The 17,880-nt window shown below is 62.4% G+C and overlaps 2 protein-coding genes across 8 annotated transcripts; both read left to right on the forward strand.

The window, feature by feature from the left end:
- On the forward strand, positions 1-4,197 carry NDUFS8 (NADH:ubiquinone oxidoreductase core subunit S8). Of its 3 annotated transcripts, none has more exons than XM_011381631.2 (7): positions 1-136; positions 1,194-1,251; positions 1,342-1,392; positions 1,938-2,027; positions 2,120-2,292; positions 3,791-3,919; positions 4,005-4,197. In XM_011381631.2, the coding sequence occupies exons 1-7, from the start codon at positions 17-19 to the stop codon at positions 4,134-4,136; spliced, it is 753 nt and encodes a 250-aa protein (XP_011379933.2). In that variant the 5' UTR covers positions 1-16; the 3' UTR covers positions 4,137-4,197. The 3 variants fall into 3 exon arrangements, with proteins under 3 accessions (XP_011379933.2, XP_023379889.1, XP_023379890.1); XM_023524121.1 differs by having other exon boundaries at positions 48-136; positions 1,077-1,251; XM_023524122.1 differs by lacking the exon at positions 1-136 and adding an exon at positions 367-443.
- A 2,249-nt stretch (positions 4,198-6,446) lies between these two features.
- Positions 6,447-15,924, forward strand: TCIRG1 (T cell immune regulator 1, ATPase H+ transporting V0 subunit a3). 5 transcript variants are annotated; one of them, XM_023524117.1, is made up of 21 exons: positions 6,577-6,591; positions 6,760-6,997; positions 8,819-8,939; positions 9,295-9,373; positions 10,212-10,444; positions 10,535-10,620; positions 10,886-11,012; positions 11,097-11,179; positions 11,388-11,481; positions 11,611-11,823; positions 12,446-12,590; positions 13,072-13,211; positions 13,283-13,440; positions 13,532-13,622; positions 13,927-14,045; positions 14,125-14,338; positions 14,679-14,804; positions 14,980-15,075; positions 15,162-15,279; positions 15,506-15,683; positions 15,764-15,924. In XM_023524117.1, exons 3-21 carry the CDS (start codon positions 8,823-8,825, stop codon positions 15,840-15,842), a joined length of 2,496 nt encoding a protein of 831 aa, XP_023379885.1. In that variant the 5' UTR covers positions 6,577-6,591; positions 6,760-6,997; positions 8,819-8,822; the 3' UTR covers positions 15,843-15,924. The 5 variants fall into 5 exon arrangements, with proteins under 5 accessions (XP_011379934.1, XP_023379885.1, XP_011379935.1 ...); XM_011381632.2 differs by lacking the exon at positions 6,760-6,997 and having other exon boundaries at positions 6,447-6,591; XM_011381633.2 differs by lacking the exons at positions 6,577-6,591; positions 6,760-6,997 and having other exon boundaries at positions 8,816-8,939; positions 10,212-10,454.
- Positions 15,925-17,880: the final 1,956 nt, after the last annotated feature.

Consider the following 17,880-nt stretch of genomic DNA (forward strand, 5'->3'; position numbering starts at 1 on the left):
CCAATCAGACCACACCATGGAGGGTCAGCGCGGAGGAGACGAAGCCAGCCAGCTCAATGGCAGCGTCCTCGAGCGTAGGCTCCGCCTCTCGGAGGACAGGCCGCTGGGTACCGGGAAGGAGCGGCAACGCTTCAAGGTGGGTGTTCGCGGCGTGGCTGTTAAGGCCGCGCCTGGGCACCGCGGCGTCGGGGGCGAGTGTGATGTTCCCGTTGGCCTTGCCAGCTTTGTGCCAGGCCTCATCTCGTCCCACTCAGGATCCGCAGGCCCTGTGTCCTTCAGCATGCAGCGGGCGGGCCGGGACGCCGGCATCCTCTGGGCGCATGCGCCGCCGGCGTCCTTGGGGTCAGAGGTCATGGGGAAGGTCGAGGAAGGTGTTGGGTTGGGCGCCTGGTATTGAAGTCAGTGGTCAAAAGAAATGGGCCCGTTAGAGGTCACAGGTCACGGTAGGCCACTCTCGAACCCGGGCTAAGTGCCGGGCTCTGGGCTAAACCCTCGGCATGTACAAAGCCCCTACATTCTCATGACCCCCCATTTCACAGAAAACAAGCCAGGTGACTCACCTGCTCAAGGTCATTTGGCAGTCTGGGAGACTGTTCCACAAGAGCCTTGATGCTGGGGAAAGGAACTTGATCATGAGGGTTATTTAAGCCTCATGGGTTAAATCAAGGGTTTCCAGCCGGGGAGGGCTGGGGGTGTAAAAGGAGGGGTCTGGCCTGGCTTCAGTTCCTGATCCCAACCCCCTAGTGTGTGGCTTTGGGCCAGTCACTCAACAGGACTGATATGCAGCTTCTCATCTGTGCCTCTCTCATGGGTCCCTCATAAGGATAAAATGACAGTGCATGTGGCCCCTGGCACAGTGAACTTTCAGTAAATGCTGGCGGGAGAATAAATGGGAGGGGAGAGATGGGAGGGATGGGCGGTAGGAGGGATGGATTTTAAAGATTTCTTAAAAGGTGAAATAGATAGAACTTGGGATCCACAGTACTTCCTAAATCTTAGCCCAGTGGAGCTGGGTCAGGTAGGAAGGCTGGGAAGGCCACACCTAAAAACAGGAAGGCCATCTGTGCCTCTAACAGGAATGGGACAAGATGACACAGTGCCACTGAGTCAAGGGTCAGGGCTCCTGCAGTGTCAGAGTCCTGGGGGGCCGGGTCTGGGACCCACCGCACCTCCCATGCTTTTCATGCTGACAGATGCGCTGCCTGACTACACCCACGCTGCTTCGGGCCCTGGTCCAGGCCGCACACACAGGTAGGACCAAGGGAGCCTTTCTCGGGCCAGGGGGAGCACAGTGTCCCAGCACAAGGTTGCAGCTACACAACATAACCTCTCTCCTTGCAGGGCATTCTAGTGGCCGGAGCCTGCACAGCGGCGCAGTGGCAGCCACCTATAGTGAGTCCAGGGCACCTGGAGTCTCAGGCTTTCCCGATCATGGTCCTGCCAGAGGCAGAGGAGGAGGCCTGGCTTTGCCGGGGGCTCCCCCTCTGAGCTTCAGTTTCCACTCTGTAAAATGAGGATGATGATCAAGATTGATATGATTCATGGCACAGTTTGTCATTGCAAGGGCTGAGGTGCCCTCCCTGTGGCTACACAGTGTGATCTCAGAGATCCCCTCTGTGGGGCAGGGAGGGAGCTGCCAAGTGTGAGCCCTGGGTGCCCATGCATCTTCACCCACCACCCAAGCCTTCCCAGCCCCCTCTACTCCTGGCCTCTAACGGCCAGACAGGCACAGGGAGGAGTGGGTGAGGACTGCCTGAGGCCAGAGGCCGAGGGGGGAAGGTTTGGTGAATGAACAAGCCCCCGGAGGGCCCACCTGTTGTCCCAGGCGGGAAGGCCAAGACTCATTTCCCTCAGCTGGATTCCTGGTGAGGCGGGGGAGGCTGTGGGACACCCCATCCCCACCACCAGCACAGCCTACAAGCCTCCATCTCTGGCAGAGTACGTGAACGCGCAAGAGCCCTCCATGGACATGAAGTCGGTGACTGACCGGGCAGCTCAGACCCTGCTGTGGACGGAGCTCATCCGAGGTGGGCCCTGGGGGCGGGGCTGGGTGGGCTGGGGGTGGGCACCAGTGGCCAGGGAGGAGAGGCCCTACCCACCATGCCCGTGCTGCTCACAGGCCTGGGCATGACCCTGAGCTACCTGTTCCGGGAGCCAGCCACCATCAACTACCCGTTTGAGAAGGGCCCGCTGAGCCCACGTTTCCGCGGGGAGCACGCGCTGCGCCGTTACCCATCCGGGGAGGAGCGCTGTATCGCCTGCAAGCTTTGCGAGGCCGTCTGCCCCGCCCAGGTGAGCCCCCGACCCCTACTGACCGCCACCCAGCCCTTGCCACTGGCAGAGGGAAGCCCAGCAGCCCTGGGCCCGAACTCCATCCCCTTGCTGCATGTGTGAAAACCCCTTTCCTTCCCTGAGCCACTTCCCCCACCCATGAATGGGAACCATGTCACTGGGCTGACTCAGAGTCAGTGAATCCTGAGTCAGCAGGATGAAGCTTCCAGCCCTGAGCAGACCACGTGACACGAGTGGGTCCTCCCCGTGGGGGTCTGGTCAGTGGCATAAACCCAGGCCTGTGTACCTGTCTCAGAGCCACACCCAAGGTCGCACACCGCAACCAAGGCCCTTGCTGCCCCTGGTTGCCGTTCCTTTGAACCCCGGCATTCGGTTCTGTGGGAGGGTCCTGCACAGACGTCCTGCACTCAGGGCCTCTTAGTGTAGAAACAGAAGGACCACGGCGGACAGACCCATGGCACGCCCGGCAGGAGCCCCAGCAGGCACGGCGCTTACTCTGTCCACACAGTGACTCTGTTCCAGTGGCTGCTCCTGAGCCATGTCTACGTGGCTTAGGACGGCTGCTGTCCTAGCTCACCTCCTGGACCGCTCCCAGGTCCTCCAGGCCACGGGCCTTGATGTCTTCAGTCCAGCCAGCAACCTGGAGCACATAGGAGAGCCCCAAAATAACAACAGTGACGGCTCCCCGGTAGCAAGCGCCGTCCGCAGACTGGGACCTCGGCCAGGGTCATGACTTATCTTTACAACAGCTCTGGGAGATAGAGATTGTCATCCGCATTTTTATATTTGAGGAAACCGAGGCAAAAGAGGCGGGGCTACCAGCCAGAGGTCCCACCGTGCACGGCGGGCATTACGCTCCTGGGGAGGTGTGAGGGCCTCGGCCACACCCCTTTGTGAGGGTCCCCCTGCCTGTGGGAGGCCCCAGACCACCCCTTGTGCCAGCTGGCACAAGGCTATGCCCAGGAACTGAGACCTAAGGACTGGCCTTTGAGTTTGGGCTCTGCCTTTCATTTGCTCTGTGGCTTGGGGAAGCCCCTCAGCCTCTCTGAGCCTCCATCTTCTCATCCATCAATTGGGAAAACTAAACGTAAGTGGGAGAGTTCACCATAAATCCAGCAGGAACTGAGAACCCGCTACAGGTTGTGACCCCTCGGGGCTCCAGGTTCTGTAGCAAACCACGCAGGCCACAGCCCTCCCCTCGTGGGACTTGTGTTCTTGGGTTAACGAACAAACAAAACAGTCATCCAGGGCAAGTGCTAAGAAAAGGTTGGCATGAAAGATGTGACAGGCAGGCTGTCGGGGGAGGAGTCAGGAAAGGCATGTCTGGGCTGAAAGTAGGTGACTGGAGAGATCTGCCCTGTAGGCCCCCAGGGAATGAGCCTCCCAGAAGGGGACAGGCGTGTGCAGATGCGGGGGTGGGAATGAGCAGTGAGGGCTGGACCGTGGGCCTGGAGCCTGGCGTGGCTGGCAGGCGGCAGTGCCCTGCGCCACTCCCCAGGCCATCACCATCGAAGCCGAGCCTCGGGCTGACGGCAGCCGCCGGACCACCCGCTACGACATCGACATGACCAAGTGCATCTACTGTGGCTTCTGCCAGGAGGCCTGCCCCGTGGACGCCATCGTCGAGGTGAGCAGGCCCCAGGGTGGGGGATGCCAGGGCAGAGGCGCCTGGGAGGGACCTGACATGGCCACATCTGCACTGCCACCTACAGGGCCCGAACTTCGAGTTCTCCACGGAGACGCATGAGGAGCTGCTGTACAACAAGGAGAAGCTGCTGAACAATGGGGACAAGTGGGAGGCTGAGATCGCTGCCAACATCCAGGCCGACTACCTCTACCGGTGACACTCCTGCCCGGCTGGCCCGCAGCCCCTGCTGCCCAATAAAGAAGCTCTGCTCTCCCCCATTGCCTCTGTCTGCCAGCTGTCTGGGCCGGGTTGGCTGCAGCCCACCCTTGGCCTGTGGGTTCCTCCACTGGACCAGGTCCCTTACTGGGCTCAATCGAGCTGGCCCAGCCTTCCTGTGGGATCTGTGGGACCTGGGGCTGGGCCTTAGCCCACAACAGCCTTGTTGGCCACATGTCTTCCTGGACATATTCCCCAGGGCTCAGAAGGCTGGCTGTCAGCTCAGGTCTGTTCCCGTAACCTGGGTGTCTATCGCTGGGGCCTGGGCCTGCCCTCTCCTGAGCACCACCCACAACTAAGACCCCTATGTCGGAGAGCCTCCCTGGGCCTCAAGTGGAAGAACATGAAGTAGCAGAAACTCAGAAAGGCCCGATCATCCTTGTTGAAGGGCAGAGGGTAACAGTCACAAGGCAGTGACACAGGCCCTGCTGCCCCTGAGCTGGCCTTGCTTCACCTCCAGCCACATCCCCTTTCCAGACAAGGCTACTGGCTTGGCTTCTGCTCGGGACTTCCTGCTCTGCAGTCCCAGCAAAGTGCTGTGGTTCCCTCTGGCCCACACACAGGCCCAGTGCCCGTGGAATAGCCAAAAACAGCCCCCTTGACCTTGGTGCTAAGCATGGGAAAGGATTTCAGCACATTCTCAGCAGTGGGGGAACTGGCTCAGAGGCAAAGTGACTTGCTCAGCCTATGTCGGATGAGAAACTAAGGTCCGAGCTCTCAGTACCCCTCCATCATTTGCAAAAGTGCTTTTTACAGAACACTAATCTCCCAAGTTGCTTCTCGGATATGGTGGGTGGGTGTTCCATGGGACCAGTAAGCATGGGACGTGCTCCCAGTGCCGTCACATGGACAGATACTGCAAGTTATCGTAGTCAAGGCTCTGAGAAGGTCTGCAGCAAAGAAACAGTCCTTCCCAGCTCACTGCCAGGGGACCCTTTTCTCAAATCATGACACCTGGGCCAGGCCAGGCCCTACCACTGGCCAAGGCTTTGGGGCCCCCACAGCCTGAGGAGCAGGGCATAGTGAGCAATAAGTGCGGGGCCTGAAGGGAGGCCCAGGAGGTCCATGAGTCCAGCCCACTGCTAGTCCTGAGGGATGGGAGCGCCTCAAAAACAACAGTCAAAGTGTGCTTTAAACCCCAAATCACTTCGAATTTTGTTTTTCTCAGACAACCAACATTACAGTGGAACCTGCATCTGTACACGGATGAGTAGAATACTTTCATTAAGCAGGTCAGACTATACCCAGCTCCTGACATGATTCTTTTCCTCACTGACATGTGTCAGAGGCATTTTTCTCTAACAGCCTTTTGTAATGTGGTTGAGCCAGTTCCTCCTGTCCTGGGCAGGACCGACCTGAGACCCTCCACTGGTGCTGTCAGGTTGTGTCAAGGGTCCCCTCTGAAAACAGCCCTATGACGTTCTCAAACACATCCCCCACTGTTCTTGGATGCTGACCTTAGCTGTGACTCAGTTTCCAGTCTGGGCTCGGGGGCTCCATTTGCTCATCCTCTCGCACCCCTCAGAGGCCCTTGAAGTGAGGGGTTCTAGGATCACCAGAGCTGACGGGCCCCTGGTCCCCAGTGAATATGGTCCTGGCCTGTCTAAAGTGCAGGCAGCAGGACAGCCGTGAGCCCCAGCTCAGGGGTGCGGGGACATGGCGAACCTCCCAGAGCTAAATTGAAGCAAGGTCATTAGGACAACCCAGCAGCAGATGGAGTGACAGCTAAGCACAGAGCATTGCCCAGCACCTGCTGGGTGCGGGGAGGAAGGGGAAGAACACGACCGTGGCCTGGTCCTCAATGTCCTGCTGCCACTGAGGAAAGAGGCCCAGAAAGGGGCAGCCACCCGCCAAGGACGCAGAGCACTAGGCTTGGAGCCCAGGGCCCTAACCCAGGTCATCAGGCAGAAAGGTGTAAGGACCGGGTGTAACTGCGGCCTTAAGTAAGGGGAGGGGGTCCCAGAAGTGGGGGAATGTGCTAGTATTGAACCCCAAGCTTGAGCCATAGGCCCAGGGAGCCCCCTTGGTGGCGGAGGTCCCATTCCCTAGCCCTCCTAGCAGGGCTTGCTGTCAGTGCTAGACGTGAGCACTTCGCGCACTGGTCAGTGTCTCTGCTCCCGTCTCCACTGCCTCCTCGCCCCGCGGCCCCGAATGGTCGGTCTCCCAACTTCGGGGGGCGGGGGTGGAAGCTTGGCCAGCGCGAGGTCACAGCTCAGACACTGTCTCCCTGCCTGCAGCTCCCACGCCTCCTGGTTGAGGCCCGGGGAGGGGCGGGGCTTCACTGGCCCCGCCCCAGGCCCCGCCCGCGGGGGAAAGTGAGTTCCGTGGGCGCCGCAGCCGGGATCGCAGAGCAGGGAGCCCGGAGCCGAGTGGCGCCGCGTACGGCTGACCTGAGGGTGAGTGCCCCAGCCGGGTGTCAGTTCTTGCTGGGGGCCGCAGAGGCCGACAGGGGAAGGAGAAGGAGGAGGATGGGGTGTTCATAGCCGCTGACAACTACCGAGCCCAACTCGGCCAGGCCTGGCGGTGCTCAGAACTGTTCTCTGCTGCGTCTTCCTCGTTGGGAGGGACCCATTCTACAGATGAGGAAACAGGCCCACCCAACGAGGAAGAGGCAGCCAGAAGCGCGCGGGGTCATTCCGACTCCCGATCCCACCGATCTGGACAGGAGGAGGTGGCAGACCCTGTCCTCTAGCCAGGCTCATCATCGTGGACCAGAGGCTCCAAGGAGAAACCTGGTGGCTTCCTGGAGGAGTTGGCCTTAGCCTCCAGCCTCACGAGGGACCAGGAGGAGAGGGGCGCAAAGCGAGGAGTGAGCTGGACCCTGAAGGCCATAGGACTAGATACCTTCATTTGCTCTTTAAACAGGACTGAGGTGGCCCCTGGCTCCGGCTGGGGCCGAAGAAGATGAGGGGTGTGGGTTAGGGGAAGGGTCTGGCCAGGTCTCTACACACCCGTGCCCACCACAGCTTGTCCCACCCAGCGAAGTGCCCAGGCCCGAGCACCCTGTGAGTCAGGGCCACCAGGCTGGATTTGCCACAGCAGCTGCCCAGGGCTGCTGCACTCTGCATCCTGTAGCTGGCTTCCTATAGTGCCCCGTTTGGCCAGCCCCCTTTTAGCGTGCCCTGGGTAGAGAACAGCCCTCCGCTGAGCACACACTGGGCGCTCAGACTTCCAAAGCTGCAGCCCCACGCCTGGCTCCTGCCTGACTTGGCCACCTGTTGATATCTGACGCTGGACTTCACCTCTCCAGGTCTCAGTGGACCCATCTGTAAAACTGGGCTGCAGTGCCTCGCCCCTCCAGGATTGTTGTTAGGTTTAAGTGATGTAGTAGGGTGAAGGGCTTACGTGGGGGCTGTGGTTATTTTTGTCATCTCCATACCTAGGTCCTGTCTCTGCTGGGGGCGGCCAAGTCCTATTTACCCAAAGAGGAAGTAGAGGCCCAGAGAGGGCAAGAGACTACCTCGAGATCACACAGCCAATCACAGCTTGGGCAGAGCTCCAAGCCCTGGTTCTTGACCCTCTGGGGATAGAACCCGCCCTTCGCTGTCTAGGGCCCAGGGCTCCTGCAGCCTAAGGCTACTTTCCTCGGCATTCTCTCCTCTGGGGATAGGGCTGCATTCCCTACTTAGACTTAAGGAAACCAGGCCCCAGGGGAGGAAGTGACTTGGGAAGCCCAGACAGCAGGAGGAGCCCTACCCCTCAGTGGGGCCCTAACCTGGGCCTGTCTCCTCCCGCTCCCAGTCAGAGAGCTAAGGAAAGTGGATCGCACAGAAGGGAAGTGGCTGGCCCTGGGAACAGCAGCCATGGGTCTCTGGCTTGTGGGCTGGGGCATCCACAGGGCCCGTTGGAGGCCACCCTGGCCCTCCCTCCGCCAGGCCCCGCCGGGCCTTTCCGGCGCATTTCACTCAGTTTCACTTTCAATAGTTTCGACATCTGGAAGGCTGGTCCCACCCATACCCACAACGGTCGCTGCCAGGCCTCAGAGGAAGGTTCCCTGTTCATCAGTATCCCCTTCCAGGCCTCTGTGCCCTCACAGAACCCCTGGGGACCCAGTGGCGACCCCCATGTCCTCAGCACACCCAGACACCACAGGGAGGGAGGGAGGAGGGCTCCAGCTGCCTGTGGGGACAGGCCCGACCTCAGCCTGGGTGTTGGTTGTCAAAGATGATCCCTGGGGTTGAAGGACAAGGGCTTGTGGCCAGCGAGGGCTGTGGCAGCCAGGGCTAAGGCTCGCTAGAGGCACCCCCTGCCCTGGGGCCCCAAGGATGAGTAGGATCCAGGGCAAGGGCAGGTCACAGAGGCCAGGTGTCAGAAGAGCCAGTGTCGCCAGGAGCCAGCAGGGGTGAGGGGCAGGGGCCTCAGACAGGGCAGAGCCAGCTAGGAAAGAGCTTGAAATTGGGCTTAGAGTCAGGCCGTGCCGTTAGCCGGGCCAGGCTACTTATTTCCCGTGCGACCTCAGCACCCCATCGAGGCTTCCTGGGCCTCAGTTTCCCCATCTCTCAGATGGAGGTGGTAGCAGGACCTTCTAGGATTACGTGAGCTGAGGTTTACGGAATTCCTACCTGGCCAGGAACCCTCTGTGGCCTGCCCCCGCCTGAGCCCCCACCTCCCGCCTCCCCACAGGGCCATGGGCTCCATGTTCCGGAGTGAAGAGGTGGCGCTGGTCCAGCTCTTCTTGCCTACAGGTGCTGCCTACACCTGTGTGAGCCAGCTTGGCGAGCTGGGCCTTGTGGAGTTCAGAGACGTGAGTGGGTCTGGGACAGGTGCGGGAGGGGCCTCGTTCTTAGGTGTCCTGGCCGGTGGACCCTCTCCCCACATACTGGCCCCCGCCCTGCTCAAATCCTGCAGCCTCTGTCATAGATCATCTGCTCTTAGGAAAGCCAGGTTTACTCGTGGCCGAGGCTACCCTGCCCTGGCCTGGTCTCCTCAGGGAGTGTGGGGTCTGCTCTCCATCTGGGCATCTGGAGGTTTACGGTGTGCTTAGCACCTTTTGCGGGGAGGCAGCTATAACCTGAGGAGAGCCAGGGTGGGAACCAGGGGTGGAGACCTTCCCGGCTCCCTCCCCAGAAAACTGACCCCTCTACACACGGCAACCACAGCTCAACGCCTCGGTGAGCGCCTTCCAGAGACGCTTTGTGGTGGATGTTCGGCGCTGCGAGGAGCTGGGCAAAACTTTCAGTGAGTTAGCCCCAGACCCACATCACGGGCAGGCTTCCTGGAGGAGGTGCCGGTCCAGCTTGGTCTGAAAGGGAGATTCTGGGTCACCCAGGTGGAAGGCAGAGAAGGGAGGCCGGAACAGAGCAGCTGATATCCGTGGAGTGTTCTTGGGAACGGAGTGGCCTTGGGTGAGCTGTGCGCAGGGCCTAGGCCACGGCTGGCTTGGAAAAACCTCGAATGCTGCACGAGGGCCCAGGAATTTGTCCTGTGGGGCCACCATGTTTTCTAAGCGAGAGAGAGGCATGTACAGAGCTTTCTCTGCTACAGATGGACGGGGGTGGGCAGGGGCCAGGATCTAGGGTCAGGTGCCCCCAGGAGCAGCTCCTTCTCAGAGTGGGCCAGGAGGGAGCCCTGCCCGGGCGCCAGAGGGACCTGCGAGGCGGGAGGCTGGAGCACACTTGTGTAATGGTTTCATAGCTCTTTGACAGCTTGTAAGCAATCAGGCAGGGACCGTGTGGGCCTCTGTGCAAGTACCCACAGTACCCACAATGCCAGAGCTCGCCTGCCGAGAAGACCACACTGTGGGACACAGGCTCTGGGCTGGGCAGTGGCCGAAGGGCTGGAGAGGGAGAGCAGTCCGGATGAGCTCAGAGGGAGCGGAGCAGACCTGCGGGGGCGGAGGTTCTGCCTGAGGTTTTCCCAGGGGTCTCGGACTCAGTGAATCAGTTAGCTGGTGGCCACTGGAGTTTGGGGTGGCATTTGGGGCTCCTAGACATTAGCCAGCCCTTGGCTAACAGTGGCTATTAGCTGGTGGTGGCCCCTAAGTGGCCTCCCCTGACGCCCGTCCCTCTGCACTCAGCCTTCCTGCAGGAGGAGGTTCGGCGGGCTGGGCTGGCACTGGCCCCGCCCGAGGGGTTACTGCCGGCACCCCCACCCCGTGATCTGCTGCGCATCCAGGAGGAGACAGATCGCCTGGCACAGGAACTTCGGGATGTGCGGGGCAACCAGCAGGCCCTGCGGACCCAGCTGCACGAGCTGCAGCTGCACGCAGCTGTGTTGGGCCAGGGCCAAGGCCAGGGCCACGGCCCCCCGGTCAGCTCTGGTCTGGGCAGGGTGCACGGAGAAGGGGAGGGGTGCCAGGCCCTGTTTGGGGCTAGGCTCACGGTGCCTTTTGACTCCTAGGTGGCAAGCAGTTACACGGATGGGCCCTCAGAAAGGACCCCGCTGCTCCAGTCCCCCGGGGGACCACACCAGGACCTGAGGGTCAAGTAAGTGAGGGGCAGCTTCACAGCCAGGCCAGGCCCCATTGGACTCCTTGCCAGTGCCCCTCCCCATGGTGCCACCTCCCTCAGGCGGGGGATTTTCCTTGTTTATGGGGTTTCTCCTGGCCAGGTCTGGTGGGCTCCTGCCTTCTCCCTGGGGGCAGGGCCAGTGTGCCTGGTTGACCACCCGGGGCAGGGCCTGGCCCAGGGTGAGGTGGTGGTGCTGGTGGGGGGTAGGAGCAGCGCCCAACAGCCCTGCCTGGCCCCGCAGCTTCGTGGCAGGTGCCGTGGAACTCCACAAGGCCGCCGCCCTGGAGCGTCTGCTCTGGAGGGCCTGCCGCGGCTTCCTCATCGCCAGCTTCAGGGAAATGGAGCAGCAGCTGGAGGACCCCGTGACGGTGAGCGGGCTGGGGGGCCCCAGGCTGGGGTGCATGCTGGGCGGAGCCAGGTCTCCGTGGTAAACTGGGCCCCGGCTCTGGCAGGGCGAGCCTGCGCCGTGGATGACCTTCGTCATCTCCTACTGGGGAGAGCAGATCGGGCAGAAGATCCGTAAAATCACTGACTGGTGAGCCCCCCGGGGACTGGCCACCCGCTGCCCTTGTGCCCAGGATTCTGCTTGTCCCCACCACCAAGCTGTCCCTAAAGTCACTTCCACAGAGCCCACCCTGTCCCCTGCGCTGCCCCGTGAGCTCCCTCTCTGGACTCAGCCTTCAGCCTCTGCACAGCCCAGGACCCCTGGGGCCCCACCTCACGTCACCCGTCCTCCCGGCCAGCTTCCACTGCCACGTGTTCCCGTTCGCGGAGCAGGAGGAGGCTCGTCGCGGAGCCTTGCAGCAGCTGCAGCAGCAGAGCCACGAGCTGCGGGAGGTGGGCGGCCTTGTCCTGCCCCGCCCCTCCTGACGCCTCGCCCGACGCCCCGCCCCTCCTGACGCCCCGCCCCTTTACGCCCCCTCTGCCCCCCGCCCCGCCCCTCCTGACCACCTGCTCTGGTCTCAGGTCCTGGGGGAGACCGAGCGCTTCCTGAGCCAGGTGCTGGGCCGGGTGCAGCGGCTGCTGCCGCCCTGGCAGGTGCAGGTCCGCAAGATGAAGGCCGTGTACCTGGCCCTCAACCAGTGCAGCGTGAGTGCCACGCACAAGTGCCTCATCGCGGAGGCCTGGTGCGCCACGCGCGACTTGCCCACCCTGCAGCAGGCGCTGCAGGACAGCTCGGTGAGCCTGGTGGGGGCTCCGGCCCTCCACTGCTACCTGTTTCTGCCTCACGACACACTGCATTTCCAGCGCCATGCCTTTGCCAGGGCCCCCCTTCCTCCCCCGAGTCCGCCTTGATGGCCCTGGGTGGGCTGTGGCCCCCTGGTGGCTGCACTGGGTGTTAAGGGAGAAACCAGGTTCAAAACCAGGCTCCACAGGCACCGGCCCTATGATCTTGGCCTAACGGGAGGGGAGCCGCAGGCTCATCTGTGAAACGGTGCCACGACCGTGCCTCCAGGGATCGCTGTAGTGTGAACACACCACAGGCTGCCGGTGCTTAGTAGGTGCCACAGGTGGCAAGGGCGCTCCCTCTCCCAAGCCACCTGGATGAGCAGTAGCATACTTCTATTTCCTAAGCAACTGTGGTCCAGCTGATCTCTGGCTCTCCCTAGATCCCCTGGAATGGGGGCAGGTGGGGCTGGTTTTCCTACATCACAGAGGGGCGGGGCTGCCCCAGGTGTCCCCGCACCTGCCCAGCGAGCCCCCTCCATGCTCCACATCTCGATCTGGGCCTGGCCAGGGGGCCTGAGTGTCCCCGGAGGCCCTGCCATCAGTCTCGTCTGTCTGCCTGCCTGACCCCCAGAGCGAGGCGGGTGTGAGCGCCGTGGTTCACCGCATCCCCTGCCGAGACATGCCCCCCACCCTCATCCGCACCACCCGCTTCACGGCCAGCTTCCAGGGCATCGTGGACGCCTATGGCGTGGGCCGCTACCAGGAGGTCAACCCCGGTGAGAGCCGTGGAGCCCCACAGCCTTGCCTTTGGTGGGAGCCTGGGACGGTGGCGTCCACAGTGGGCCTGTTCCACCCATGGAGCCGAGAGGCACGCTCCATTAGCCGCTGTCACTCCATGCTCTCGGGGCCCAGTGGGAGGCTTCGTGTTTATCCCAGCAACCCCCTTTGTGACGCTTACAAGGGATCCGGCACGGGGGTGCACAAGGATCAGCGGCTCTGCAGTAGGTTCAAGGGTTCAAGGTCCAACTCGCTCACCTCAATAAGTTTCTTAGCTTCTCCGAGTCCGTTTTCTCACCTGTGAAATGGGACTCACAGTGCGGACTCCGAGCAGCATCGGGAGGGCCAACAATTGTTGGAGGCTGCAAACGGCAGGCCACGGGCCACACTGTTTTGAAGTTTAAGTTGGGTGGTGTCCCAGAGCCTGGGTTCGGGGCCACCTCGGGGGGCCCGGCTGACCGCATGGCCCTGTTCCCGCAGCACCCTACACTATCATCACCTTCCCCTTCCTTTTCGCCGTGATGTTCGGTGATGTGGGCCACGGGCTGCTCATGTTCCTCTTCGCCCTGGCCATGGTACTGGCCGAGGACCGGCCGTCTGTGAAGAAGGCGCAGAATGAGGTGAGGCGTGTGGGGGCCTGGCGGGTGGGGTGTGGTGGGCCCGGGCAGCCCCTCATGGCCGCCGCCCCCAGATCTGGCAGACCTTCTTCGGTGGCCGCTACCTGCTCCTGCTCATGGGCCTGTTCTCCGTCTACACCGGCTTCATCTACAACGAGTGTTTCAGCCGTGCCACCGTTATCTTCCCCTCGGGCTGGAGCGTGGCCGCCATGGCCAACCAGTCTGGCTGGAGGTAAAGCCTGCCTGCCCGCCCCACTGCCCCCCTGGGAACCTACCTCCTCGGGTGCCTGCCGCCCTGAACACCCTGCCTGCTGCTGCCACAGTGATGCGTTCCTGGCCGAGCACCCGCTGCTCACCCTAGACCCCAACGTCACCGGCGTCTTCCTGGGACCCTACCCTTTCGGCATCGACCCTGTAAGTCCCAGCCACTGGCCATGGGTGCTGCAGGCAAGCGGGAGGGCAGCCTGGTTTTGGTGTAGGAGGTGTCGGCCCCAGATAGGCCAGGGGCCTCTTCACTTCACAAAGTCAAGAGGCATGTCGTAGTGACCGCAGCACTTGGTCACTGCGGAGCCGGCTGTCTGTGCTCTTAACCACTCCTGTCTGCTGCCCCTTGCGAGGGCAGGTGACGGATTGTGCTGTGGCCCTGAAGGAGGCAGGTGGGTGAGAGTTGTGTGGGCGAGGACGCCCCTGCATGACACCTGCTCCTCCTGCCACCCAGGTCTGGAGCCTGGCTGTCAACCACCTGAGCTTCCTCAACTCCTTCAAGATGAAGATGTCCGTCATCCTGGGGGTCACCCACATGGCCTTCGGGGTGGTGCTGGGAATCTTCAACCACGTGTGAGGGCCCAGGCTCCGGGGGGTGCAGGGCCCGGCAGGGCCAGGGCGGTGTGGTGACCCGGCCCCCGTCCTGCCCCAGGCACTTTGGCCAGCTGCACCGGCTGCCGCTGGAGACCCTGCCTGAGCTGGTCTTCCTGCTGGGCCTGTTCGGCTACCTGGTCTTCCTGGTTGTCTACAAGTGGCTGCGAGTCTCGGCCGCCAGCGCCGCCTCGGCCCCCAGCATCCTCATCCACTTCATCAACATGTTCCTGTTCTCCCGCAGCCCCACCAACCGGCCACTCTTCCCTGGGCAGGTGGGCTGGGTGTGGGGATGGGCTCACACCCCACTAGGGGCCCCGTGGCCACTGGGCCACTCAGAACTGCAGGATCCTTATCTGAGAAACAGGGATGCAGGCCTGGGACTGAGACAGGGAGGTCCAGGGAGTGAGGCTCCCAGAGGGGGCAGGGCACAGTGGGTGCCGGGAGCCCGTGGCCCTCTCTCTCTGAGGGTTCCTTACGGAGCAATGTCCCCACTTAGTGAGGGGCTGTGGGGGAGGAGCAGATGGCGGGCTCCCTGGCTCCCCCTGAGTCGTGTGGCCCAAGCCGGGTGTGCAGGTGGCCGGGGCCCCCTGACTCAAGCCCCTTTGCCTGCAGGAGGTGGTGCAGTCCACACTGGTGGTCCTGGCCCTGGCCATGGTGCCCATCCTGCTGCTCGGCACGCCGTTGTTCCTGAGCCGGCAGCACCGCCGTCACCGGAGGAGACACGCCGACCAACAGCCGGTGGGGGGCGTGCAGTGGGAGGGCTGCTGGGGAGGTGGGGCTGCTGCCAGGCTGAGACACTCCCCTCGCTGCCTCGCGGGCTCCCAGAGTGGCAGCGCACAGTCAGCGCGTGGCAGTGTGGCCCTGTCGGGGGGCTGGGGGCCTGCTGATGCTGCTTGTCTCCCCCCCGCACCAGGATGAGACCAAGACTGGGCTTCTGGACTCGCCCGATGCTGGCTGGGGCTCTGACGAGGAGAAGGCGGGGTGCCCAGGGGACGAGGAGAAGGCCGAGGTGGGTGTGGTGCCTTCCTGATTTGGGGCTGGCTGCAGGCCCGGCTCACCTCTTACTGAGGCCCGCACCCCTTTCCACCCCCCCAGTTTGTCCTCTCCGACGTGCTCATGCACCAGGCCATCCACACCATCGAGTTCTGCCTGGGCTGCATCTCCAACACGGCCTCCTACCTGCGCCTCTGGGCCCTCAGCCTGGCCCACGCCCGTGAGTGTGACCCGATGGTTGATTCCTGGCTTCATCTCACGCACACAGCTGCTGGCTGCGTGGCCTGGGCGGGTCACTTCTCTGGGTCTCAGGATCCTCCTCTCTAAAGTGGGGACACCGAGGGAGGACCCTTGCTGGCCCCACAGGACGGGAGGCTTCAGGCTGCCAAGGGGCTGGGCGGGCACCCGTGGCCCCTGGGCTCAGCTGCCCTTTCCTTCACCCACAGAGCTGTCGGAGGTCCTGTGGGCCATGGTGCTGAATAAGGGCCTGAGCATGAGCCGAGAGATAGGCGTGGCAGCCGTGGTGCTGGTCCCCATCTTTGCGGCCTTTGCCGTGTTGACTGTGGCCATCCTGCTGGTGATGGAGGGGCTCTCGGCCTTCTTACACGCGCTGCGGCTGCACTGGTGAGCGGCCCGCTGGCTGGCCCGGGCAGCACGGGCCTGGAGCGGAGGGCCTTCCCCTCACCTCTGCTTTCTCACCCCAGGGTGGAGTTCCAGAACAAGTTCTACTCGGGCACGGGCTACAAGCTGAGCCCCTTCACCTTCAACGTGGAGGATGAATAGCACCTACCTGTGGCCATACCCACGCCCCCCGGCCCTTCCCTTGCTGAGGCTGAAAAGGAATAAAAAGGGAGAAGGCCTAGGACTGTGACTTGGTCCTGCCTGGAGCACCAGGGGCTGGGGAGGCTGGTGTGGCAGAGCCTGGGCCGATACCAGGAAGGGCAAGGCCCTGGGTCATGGGCGTGGGCTAGTCCAGCCTGAGCCTCTTGGTCTCGTGGACGCCATGCCAGTCTATACCTGTCTCTTGTACCCTCCTCTGCAGCTGAGGTTGGTGGGGGGTGGGAGCAGGGGGCACTGGTCTAGGATCTGGGGCCTCGAAAAGTCAGGGAGAAGACCCATGAGCACATCTGCAAAAACCCCAGATTCTCGGAGTAAAGGACCAAGGTGGGATGTTTCTCGAACACTAGCTCGGAATGAGTGTCTTCCCAGGCTGGGCCGGGGTCCGTGGGCTTCCCGTCCGTGAAGGAGCGCAAACTGGCCGAGAGAATGTCTATCTCCTGGGTACGGAGGGCGCTGCCAGTGTTTCTGTGCCCTCACGCAGAGAACAGCCCGGGATGCCGGAGCCTGACCCAACACTCTGCACTGGGGAGCTGTGGTGTCACACACGCCCAAGGCCACCGTCCTGCAGAGAAGGGCAGAGGCTGTCCAGGACAGCCCCGGGGGTCAGGAAGAGGGCTGAGCCAGACCCCAAGCCCCATGTCCCCATCATCAGAGGCCGCAGCCTTTCCTATGTCCCTGGGCTGCAGCCCTGCTCCCCTGAGGCCGTCCTTCAGCTGGTGGGAGGGGGCTGGCATCCTGCAGCTCTTTCAGGCCTGGGTCCCTCCACTGGCTGGGAGGCAGAGCCAGTGCTGCTCAGAGGCCTCGCTTTCTCCGGCCAAGGAGCTGCAAAGCGTTTCTTCCAGCCGGACACACCAGGGACAAAGGCTGCTTTGAGGCCAGAGATGCCCTGGGCATAGCAGGCTGGGTGGCCTGCCCCCATCGCTGTGGCTCTCATCTGGCCAGTTGCTGGGAGGAGCCTGTCCCTTGGGTCAGGGGCTGCCCTGCTCTGGGCCCCCAGATGCTAGGCTCGGGTACAAGGGGCTGCATGGCAATCCCACATGCCTGACAGACATGGCTCCGAGAAACGATAGCAGGGCCCGGTGAGGAGTAGAGGAAGCTGTGCGTGAGACTCGGCAGGACTGTGGATGGGTCTGGACTGAGCCGAGGCCCCCAGACGTACACCTTCCTGGGAAGCAGAGCTGGGCAGGGGTGGAGGTGGCGGCAGAGGGACCCTGAGCTAACGCTCAAGGCCACGTGTGTGGTGTGTGGTGTGTGGTGTGTGGTGTGTGTTGTGGGGAGGCAGGTGTGATCCCAGGGAGACACTGGTTGGCCTTGCCCTGGGTGACACATGGACGGCTGGCTGGCAGCCTGGTTGCCATGGGACCAGCACTGCAAAGGCTCTGGAGTGGGCACTCTTGGGACGTGGAGGTCATCACCAGGAGACACAGGGATGGGCGGGTCACCTGTACTGAGGAAAGGCCTGATCCCAAGCTCGTGATCTAATGCAGGAACAAATCTGAATTCCAGGAAAAGCCGTGTACAGATAACAGAAGTGATGGGCCAGGAGGATGGGGGCGGGGCCTAAGGAACAGCGCTGCTCTGTGTTGGCCTGACTTCCAGCGTCTCAGTCGAGGAAAACTGAGCAAGCCTGGTGCCGAGGAAGTGGAAGGCTGGAGCGGAGGGCAGGGACAATAACCGCACGCGCCTCGTGGGCGCAGGGAGGAGCTGGGAGAGTCACTCTGAGCGAGCTCTCCAGCAGGAGCGCACAATCAGCGCACTGTCCTTGCGGCCTGGGTGGCAAGACACACCCACCTGGTTAAATCCTAACCATCCACAAGTGGGGACAGTGGCAAGTCTCCCTCCTGCCCTGGCCCATCCCACCGCTCTGCTCCCTCCACTGGGAGCAGAGCTGGAGCTGGTGTACGCGCTGCGGCCTGCTGTAGGCACGAGAAGGTGACAAAGTGCCCTCCCTGAGACTCAAGACACATCCGAGAGTGACAGA

The sequence above is a fragment of the Pteropus vampyrus genome, unplaced genomic scaffold (genome assembly GCF_000151845.1).
Source record: "Pteropus vampyrus isolate Shadow unplaced genomic scaffold, Pvam_2.0 Scaffold446, whole genome shotgun sequence".
Lineage (NCBI taxonomy): Eukaryota > Metazoa > Chordata > Mammalia > Chiroptera > Pteropodidae > Pteropus > Pteropus vampyrus.

What these genes read in the sequence shown, in the direction of transcription:
- NDUFS8 (XM_011381631.2), top strand. Translation starts at nt 17, where the DNA reads ATGGAGGGTCAGCGCGGAGGAGACGAAGCCAGCCAGCTCAATGGCAGC. An exon ending in GTGGACGGAGCTCATCCGAG is followed by an intron (nt 2,028 to 2,119) that starts GTGGGCCCTGGG and finishes TGCTGCTCACAG; the next exon opens with GCCTGGGCATGACCCTGAGC. An exon ending in CCGTGGACGCCATCGTCGAG is followed by an intron (nt 3,920 to 4,004) that starts GTGAGCAGGCCC and finishes TGCCACCTACAG; the next exon opens with GGCCCGAACTTCGAGTTCTC.
- TCIRG1 (XM_011381632.2), top strand. Translation starts at nt 8,823, where the DNA reads ATGGGCTCCATGTTCCGGAGTGAAGAGGTGGCGCTGGTCCAGCTCTTC. An exon ending in GCCTTGTGGAGTTCAGAGAC is followed by an intron (nt 8,940 to 9,294) that starts GTGAGTGGGTCT and finishes CGGCAACCACAG; the next exon opens with CTCAACGCCTCGGTGAGCGC. An exon ending in GCCAGGGCCACGGCCCCCCG is followed by an intron (nt 10,445 to 10,534) that starts GTCAGCTCTGGT and finishes TTTGACTCCTAG; the next exon opens with GTGGCAAGCAGTTACACGGA.